Here is a 9,101-nt window from a genome sequence, read left to right as displayed (position 1 = left end):
GACACCGCTAAGAAAGTGTACAAGCCGGGCGGTGGTGGCGCACGCCTTTAATCCCAGCACTCGGGAGGCAGAGCCAGGTGGATCTCTGTGAGTTCGAGGCCAGCCTGGGCTACCAAGTGAGTTCCAGGAAAGGCGCAAAGCTACACAGAGAAACCCTGTCTCGAAAAACCAAAAAAAAAAAAAAAAAAAAAAAAAAAAAAAAAAAAAAAAAAAAAAAGAAAGTGTACAAACTTTATTGGAGCAAACACACGCACACGTGCGTACATACACACAAGCAAGCTCACGCAATACCTGTGGATCGGGAAGAGCACCTGGCCACAAGGTCCACAGAAATCTGAAGAAATGGCAGTTTGAAATGGGGCTTTTTCCACAGCCTTCTTTGCATAAAAGAAGGTCTTAGTTTGAGGCCCCATCTCCCATGGTGATGGGGTGACTCAGAATGGGTAGGTCTAGAGGAAGAGGTGCTAGGGAGGCCTGAGTGGTGGATACCCTCTGATCAGGGTCCCCAGGGCTGTGGAGTTCCTTAGTCTTTAGCCCCTCCTTACAGCAGCGGTCTTGGGGCTGGACTCCTCAAAAACATGTCCCAGCGAAAGGTCTTCTTTTGCAGCAAACACTTGGTTCCCTTAGATGAGCAGTGGAAGCCAACAGGGCAACAGTGACGCCCATCTACACAGCAGGTGCCCTGGATGGCCAAGGGAGAGTGAGTACCGGACAAGGCAGAACCCAGCCCCCGGCCATACCCAGCTCCAGGGTCAGGGACAGCACTGACCTTTAGGTAGGGACAGCAGGCCCACTCTCCTACGTGGTTTCTACAACAGGTCTGGTCATCGTGGCAGAAATGCTCGTCCCCACACTCCACACTCCCAATGTGAGGGCCGAGGGTCAGGGGGGCAGCAGGCTGGATGGAGTCCACCTCCTTCTCACAGGTTCTGGCCTTCACGTTGCAGGTGTATCCAGCCGGGCAGCAATGTTGGTGATCCTCACAGCACACGGCCTAGGAGCAGTGAAAGGGTATCACCCTGCTTAGCCCAAGAACACAGCCCCCTTCTCCCAGGGCAGTGGGTGGAAACTCACATGGGGTAACTGGCAGCAGGCCCAGCCCTCCTTCAGGCTAGGGCAGCAGGTCTGCCCTATTGGGCAGCTGGTGTGCTGGTCACAACTGTTATCGTCACTTAGGGACACGGATGTGTGGTGGGCGGGTATCTTCTCCAGGCTAGCCACTATTCTGTCTCCATCTTGACAGTACCCCTCAGTTGTACATGTGAAGCCGTGTGGGCAGCAATGTTCGTGGTCTAAGCAGCAGACAGCCTAGGGGTGGTGGGCAGAGAAGAGTGTTCTACCAAGGGACTCTGGGAGGCCTGCCCACAGCTCCTCCAGCTGGGGACAGACCACAGCCCAGGGGACCACCCTGGACTAGGCGGAATGTGGACAAAGAACAGGACTCCGGCCACCCACCCGCCTAGGTCAAGATGCTCTCCCCACCCCTACACTGCTGACCCCCTATCCTTGTACCTCTGGGACAGGACAACAGCCCCAGTCCCCAGAACTGAGTCTGCAGCAGGTGTTGCCAGGAGGGCAGGTGGTGAAGTCGTCACAGGGGACGTCACTCGTGAAGACTTGTGGGTGTGGCGGGCTGGGAAAGGCTGTGATCTTCTTCATCCAGGGTAGGTGGAGGGCTCCCATTTCACAGGTGCCCGTCTCTGTGTGACACTCGAACCCTGTCGGGCAGCAGTGGACATGGTCGTCACAGCACACGGCCTACGGTGGACAGAGAAAAGGCCGAAAAGCACTGGAGCCAAGCTGGCTGCCCCCTCTGCTGGGACCCATGTGCCCGCTGCCCCCGGGTACCTTGGTGAAAGGACAGCAGCCCCAGGCCCCAGTGGTGAGGTGGCAGCAAGTGTATCCATCCGGGCAGCTCACCTCCATGTCGCACTTCACCTCTATCACTGTAGGCAGAAGACATGTCATCAAAGGCGCCGGAACCCCGTGTTGAAGACGGAGTGCTTAGCTATGTCAACCCACAGTGAACCTCAGACAACACCGGTGGGGATGGGGTAGATACACTTGCCAGGTCCCTCCACGCAGCCATTGACAACCGCCCCCACCCCCGTTTCCGGACCTGAGCCGAGTCCCCCTTTATTGAGCAGATGAAATGAGTCTGCCCCTGTACCTGGATATCCATGCAGCCTGGTCAGGAAGTCCGTGGTGTAGTCCTTGGCTAGGCACTTACTCTGGATCAGGTCACATACCGTGTCGTGGGGACAGCAGTGCAGATGGTCGGAACAGCAGATAGCCTAGGTCGGGACAAATAGGGGTCTCTGGATTCCAGTCTCTAGTGAGCACAGGGAGCACGCCAGGCTGATGACTGACACTACCCCAATCTCCCACCAGGGGGCAGCATGGGCCTTGAGGCGCCCAGCAATCAGCCCCGTTCCTGGAGGCCCCTTGTAAGGCTATGTCCGGGGTCCCGTTGGCTCCAGCCCTTTACTCACGTTAGGCATTGGACAGCAGCCATACTTCCCAGTGGGCAGCTCACAGCAGGTAGAATCATCGGGGCACTGGGTCTGTGCATCCGGACACACCACGGACTCATGCCAATCCACTGAAAGAGGAATGAGGCATGAGGCAGGAGAAACTGCCAGGATGGAGGGGAACTTCTTTCCAACCAGGAGTTAAATGTGGCTTCACCCCCAAGTGCTAGCTGGATGGCCTCCCACCTCCTCACCTGCCCTGTCGGTCCTTTGTGCAGGGAATTTCCTTAATAGCTCGTGGGTGCCCCCAGAACTGATGCATCGTGTATGAGCCAGGTCACAGGTGGACCCTTGGGGACAGCAATGTACTCTGTCTTCACAGCAAGAGGCCTGAGAAGAGATAGATGGTCCATAATCCATCTTCTTCAGCCCCAGCTCCCAGCTCTACCCCCACTGCCCGTGAGTCACCCCCACTTCCCCACACCTGTACCTGGGGAATGGGGCAGCATCCCCAGGAACCGTCGATCATAATGCAGCAGGTAGAGGAGTCGGGACATTCGAATTTGCTATCCGGACACTGGATAGCACCCACGGAGTTACCTGCAGATGGGAGAATCCAGGATTCCACCAATCCAGTCAGTAAAGGTCACTCCCAGCATCATCACTAAAGGAACTGCAGCCTCAACTACAGTAGGTCTAACAGCTGGGACCAGGGCTTAGGTGATCGCCCAAGATCCCAAGCCACACTTCCCACAAGCTAGACCCCACTTCGGAGAGATGATAGAGGCACCCAGTGAAAGTGGGCGGGTGTGAAATCACCCCAGCGTGGCCTCTCCAGGTCCCACAACACCTGGAATTCTGCATCCTTGTCTGTCCCCTTCTGCTCTCAGAACTGCCCCTCTGTTCAGAGCAGAAAAGGATTCAGGACCACCCAGGCAGCTGGGCTCCTGGGCATTTCAGGTACCACACAATGCCCCCATCCCGTGCCCCACAGCACCTGATTTTTGGAAGCAGGCTGTCCCATTTGTACTACAGTGGAAGCCCGGGGGGCAGCAGTTGTGGCCATCACCACAAGATATACCCTGTGGGACACAGAGAAGCCTGTGTGAGCAAGACCCTTTTGCCTGGGACTAGGAGAGTGAAGGAAAGCGGTCAATGCAGACCTTAAGCCCCGCCCCCTCGGGCCAATAGCACCCTCACCTGAGGAAAGGGGCAGCAACTGGAAGTCCCGGACATAGTGAGGAGACACGAGTAGCCAGAAGGACAGTGGCTATGGCTCTGACAGGAGCCACTGAGAGGATGGCTCATTACTACAGGCAATGTTTCCTGGAAAGAAGAGATGACATAAACCAGAGTATCTGTGCCAGCCCTCCTCTGGCCAACCCAAGGTAGCCCTTCGGAAGGCTCAGGCTGCCAGCTGGGGTGTGAGACACTCACCAGGAGAGGGTTGCAGCAGCTGTATTTGGCTCCTCCCGGGTCCGGGCAGCAGGCAATAGAGCAGAGCTGACCATCTGGACACTGTGTTCCAGCCACCAGTCCTGCCACCAAGGCCAGCCAGCTTACCAGGATCCACATGATCGGCCTGCAAATGCCAAGGGAAGTCTGGCAGCCATCTTAAGCCTATGCCACCTTCTATTCTGAGGCCATGCACTTCCCTGTGCCCAGGCCAAGGCATGACATGCATTGGGTTTACTGAATCCTCTCAACAAGTGAACAGGAAGGCAAGTCGATGCGCTGCGGGAGTCAGCGTGTCCGGCCCTGCGTGCGGCACACCTGCACCAGCTTGCACACACTGTGAGCATGAATGCTGGCAGGAACACAAGTGTTGATTCACGTCCTCACACACGGCCTAACACCTGACACTAGGGGTGAGTGGAGGGGAGCGGAGTTGTGACAGTCAGGAAGGCACGTGGCTTTGACCTGAGACCGTGAGCTAACTGGGAGGCAGAGGAGACTTCAGTGGCCGCAGGACAGCCAGCCTCACCTTCCTGCCTGGTGCCAACTCCCACATGTACCTTCCAAAGGCCTTTGGGGAAACAGTTGTCAGTCACATGATCATACGGGAAACCAAAGGGGTGAGAAAGTTGTGAAAACGGAACTGCAGTGGCCAGAGGTGTCTGGGCTGCCGTCCCCACAGGCCAGCCACTGCCGGCCCACAACTGTCCCCTCCCCTCCCAGGGGAAGGGCACACAGAGCTGGATTAGCCTCAAAGCTAACTTCATAATGACCCCTCCCCAGCATTAACAGCCTCCCCCCCCAAAAAAGGGGCCATCACCAGGGCCCCATTTGGACTCCTTGATCATCCCACCTGTCTCTCCCTCCTCAGAAATCGAAACTCAGCTGCAAGTGCCCCTGTGCCTCAGCAGGAGGAACTGGGCCTCTCACTTCCCTAATAAGCCTCTTCCCAGCTCAGCTGGCCTACCCAGCAACCGAGAGTAAGGCTACCCTGCCTGGGCAGCAAAAACAACAATATTCAAAGACCCTCTAGGGAGCCACTCTGTCTCTCCCTGCTGTATCTCTCTGCAACAATTATGCAAAGCAGTAATCATAATATTACTTTCACTTTTTAAATCCATGCCCAAGAATCAAGTCAGGGAAAACAGACTGAGGATACTGGACCTGGGTTGGTAAGTCAACTGACATCCCTGGACATTGCCAGGGAATGGACACTAAGTCTCAGTGGCCAAAGGTATAAACAGGGGGAAGGGGCAGAGTATCTATGTCGCCCGCAGGTTACCTATGCAGGATAGAAATAGGCTGGGTACAGCTGGGTGGTGGTGGCACATGCCTTTAATCCCAGCACTCGGGAGGCAGAAGCAGGCGGATCTCTGTGAGCTCGAGGCCAGCCTGGGCTACAGAGCGAGATCCAGGACAGCCAGAGCTACACAGAGGGATCTTGTCTCAAAAAAAGAAAGAAAAGAAAAGAAAAAAAAAAAATAGGGTGGGTATAGGAACTGTGTAGCATCTACACTTGAGTACTAGTCCTGGAAGTGCCATTGATTGATTGCCGAGGGCCTCAGAAATTGTTCCCTGTGTCTCAGTTCATCAATCTCTGTGTGAACCCTGGTGGCCATAGAAGGCGAGAAATCCCAACCGCCCAGACCTCAAAGCTTCCGCCAGGCACGTTAGGCTGTCTTTGATTCCAGCACTTGAGAGGCTGAGGTGGGCGGATTGCAAGTTCCAGGCCAACTTGGGCTACAGGGTGAAAATGAGGCCAGCCTGGGCTACACAGATCTGTTCGCCGCCGCCCCCAATCCCCCCCCCAACCCACCCCCCCCCCACCCGTTTCCTTCTCAAGTTTTCAAGTGCGCTCTCCCCTAACTCAAAGAATATCCCAGAGGTCGTCTCCTGGCCAGATTAGAATGGGGTAGGGGAGTCCTAATTCCCCTCATTAGGATTAGGGAGTGGTGACCCCCTGGCCACCTCTACACCACGCTGTCGAAACAGCCAAAGGACAGGAGCCGTTCAAGGCCCTAGCTTCGAAATCTTCCACTAGGTGGCACCCCCCAACTCTGAGTGTCAAGGGGAGATGAATTTCCCAAAAGGTGAGCCAATCGAGCTGCGGAGCAGGGAAAAGTGGCGGGGAGAGGCGGAAGTTAGCTCTCTCACCCTCCAGAAAGGAAGTACGGTTGACACAAGCCAGGGATTCGGCCACCACGCCCAGGTCCTGCTCCCAGTCCCTCTGAGCTCTGGGACCAAGGGCGGGAGATCCCCACCCACCGCAAGCCACCGCGGAGACCACTCGCCGCACCAGAATGAGAAAGAGCCAGGACCTGGAGACAGGTGGGAGGCACAGAGTAAAGCTGGTCCAAGAGTGGGGTGGTTCCTGCTCTGGAGAAAGGCCTTCGGCCTTCCGACATGATGGGTAAGGGGAGCCTTTTATTGGGGGTGTCTACAACTGCCCCCACTCCTCCCAAATGAAAAGAAAGAAAGAAACCCTCGTTAGTGCATCAGAAAACCCTCGGGGATTTTCAAGAGGCAGCAGGTCTTCTCTTGTCTCTGAGCTGAGACTCCAGGGGAGACTCAATTGTATAGCAGCCTGGCCAGGCCTCTGGACAGTAGCCGGGGAGATGTCTGCAACGGGCCCTCCTACCTGCTTCGGGGTCCGCGCTCCCTGGGAGGCATCTGGCGGTCAGCTCCTGGACTAGGGTTTGGCCGCGCGGTGGCCCGCCCACCTCAGTTTCCATTAGCCGAGGGTCGGGGATCCAGGGCTTCCATTGGTTACTTGTCTACATAGAGGCGGGACTCTCCAGGAATGCTGTGTTTCTTTTCTACTCAATTCTCACTCCTCCTCCCTTGCCTCTCTCTCCCCACACCCCGTTTCTAGGGATCATGTGACTAGACAATCATATGACACTATGGCCCGCCTCCCCCAGAGCAGTGCTTGCTGGTTGGGTTGCTTCCCACCCTCACCCCCCCCCCCGGGTCCTGGCGGCGCCTGGCGGGGTGTTCTGGAGATGGAGCTTCGCGTGCCTAAGGCCACCGACAGTTAAGAGGGCTGCCTCCAGGGCGCGTGTTCAAGGTCGTTTACAGGATAGCGTCCGCTTCTGGATCGGGACAGTTGCACATGCACTGTCTTTTCACGCTAGGCAGCCTGGGACTCGGAACAAGCTAAAAGATGGTTATGAGGGTGAAGATAAACAGTCCCTAGGTTTGGCTGGGAGACTAGCTTAGACTAAACCTAATAAACGTTCAAGGGCGAGTACCAGGCGCTATGGATGTGTGTAGGGAGGAGGCAGGAGATTGGCTCAAGGTGGGGGAAGAAGAGATGTAGATCGACGTTGAACTATCCAAGAGACAGCGCCACACAGAGCTGAATCTGGAAGAAATTTTAAGAGGCTGGTTAGGCGGGCCCGAGGTACTTAGGAAGAGGCTAGGAAACCAGATGGGAAGTATAGCCTCGAGCAAGAGTTGAAAGTCACATTCAAGGTGAGGGCATGTGGCATGGGCTGGTGACTGTCAAGGTGGAAGAGGCTTCCTAGTTTCAGCTGCCCCCACCTTCCAGGAATTGCCACGGTGGGTAAATAGATTTTAGCAGCAGAACAGACTAGCCATAAACAAGAGTCAGGCTGCTGAGTGCTAAAGGGCCTGGGCCAGACAGAGACGCCTGAAGAGGCGTCTGGCCAGGAAGAGGGCAGGCCCGAGGAAAGGCAGTGTTTGTGTGAAAGATAGGTCCCCCACGTGGAGCAAAGAGCTTGACTGGGAGGCCACTTAGGGGCATGGGGACATAAATCCATACACATAAATTCAGGACGGTGAGAGTCTTGCATAGAGCAGAGCAGAAGAGTTGTGGGATTCTGTGGTGGACTTCTTAGGCTAGAGCTACAGGAGTCCCACGAAGTGGAGACCAATGTGGAGAATCTAGGGTAATTCTGCACCCCGATGACATTCGTATAGGCGTCCCTTCTAGTATCCCCAGACTATAGCTTACACTTCAGTGAGACACATCCATGCTCAGGTAGGGGAGTTGCTTAACCAGGGCTTGGAAGCAAGCTCCAGCAACATTGCAGCTCTGAGTCAGGGTCTCCTGTGTTCCAGACTAGCCTCGGACTTGATATGTAGCTGAGGATGAGCCAGGCCGTCTCATTTCCCTTCCCCTACCTTCCAAGAGCTGGAACTTGGCAGCCATGATTAGTTTCTGTGGTGCTGGGATTAAACCCAGAGCCTTGTGCATGCTAGGCAAACGCTATCAACTGAGCTGCATCCCAGGCCCAGGACTGCCTCATAAGAAAGTGGAAAACGGAAAATTATATTCTGGGGCTACTAAAAGCCTATTTCTTTTTGTTTTTTTGGTTTTTTGTTTTTTTTTTTTGAGATAGGGTTTTGCTGTGTAGCTTTGGGGCCTGTCCTGGGTCTCCCTCTGTAGGCCAGGCTGGCCTCAAATTTACATTGATCCACCTGCCTCTGCCTCCCAAGTGCTGGGATTAAAGGTGTGAGCCACCACCTCCCAGCCAGGCCATCTTTTGAATGATTCAGGCCTTCCACTGTTTGGGTGAGCCCCACTTACAATCTGGTCTACCCAGAAATCACTGACCTAAATTTGTTTTCCTACATTTTCTCTTGTACTATACTATGTATGTGCTTATATATACTGGATATTACATAGTTTACAGACATTCCCTCCCAGCCTGTCACTCGTGTTTTGTGCTGTTACATCATCTGAAATCTATTGATCAATCCTTCCTTTCTGGCTTCTGCTTTTTTTTTTTTTTTTTTTTTTTTTTTTTTTTTTTTTTTTGGTCTTTCCCTTTCCTGGTCAGAATTTATAAATAGAGACTGGATGTTTCCATATCAAGTGCGTACGAGGTCCTGATTCTGTTAGTATTAACACATCCTGTAAGTTTCCAGCCTGATGTCCAGATGCCGGACCTGTGCTGTGTGGGTGACAGGCCATGCTGCCTTGTGATGGAAGTGCAGGTGTCCCCAGTAAAGTCACACCTCACACTGCTCTGCTTTCTGCGGGGCCTGCCCAGAGCTGCTTGGTTGGGTAAGGGATGTGGGGCTCTCCCGCCTGTGACCCTCCCCTTCCCCCCAGCCTCTCCCTGGTTTTTCAATAGTCCCTTCAGGGTTTTCCGCAGTCTCTACTCTGTTCCGCAGGGCCATGACTATACCAGCATGGGAGCTCCTCCA

General features: G+C 54.7%; 1 protein-coding gene across 1 annotated transcript; it reads right to left on the bottom strand.

Annotated features, from left to right (window-relative positions):
* Positions 1 to 217: 217 nt before the first annotated feature.
* On the bottom strand, positions 218 to 6,874 carry Grn (granulin precursor). The gene is made up of 13 exons (XM_059271886.1): positions 6,565 to 6,874; positions 3,909 to 4,053; positions 3,672 to 3,797; positions 3,469 to 3,553; positions 2,962 to 3,071; positions 2,726 to 2,861; positions 2,493 to 2,602; positions 2,171 to 2,294; positions 1,849 to 1,946; positions 1,513 to 1,758; positions 1,075 to 1,308; positions 770 to 994; positions 218 to 682 (listed from the first exon to the last, which is right to left on the bottom strand). Exons 1-13 carry the CDS (start codon positions 6,594 to 6,596, stop codon positions 542 to 544), a joined length of 1,812 nt encoding a protein of 603 aa, XP_059127869.1. The 5' UTR covers positions 6,597 to 6,874; the 3' UTR covers positions 218 to 541.
* Between the last annotated feature and the right edge of the window lie 2,227 nt (positions 6,875 to 9,101).

Source organism: Peromyscus eremicus, chromosome 8a (assembly GCF_949786415.1).
Source record: "Peromyscus eremicus chromosome 8a, PerEre_H2_v1, whole genome shotgun sequence".
Classification (NCBI taxonomy): Eukaryota; Metazoa; Chordata; class Mammalia; order Rodentia; family Cricetidae; genus Peromyscus; species Peromyscus eremicus.
This window is presented reverse-complemented; position numbering and strand designations above follow the sequence as displayed.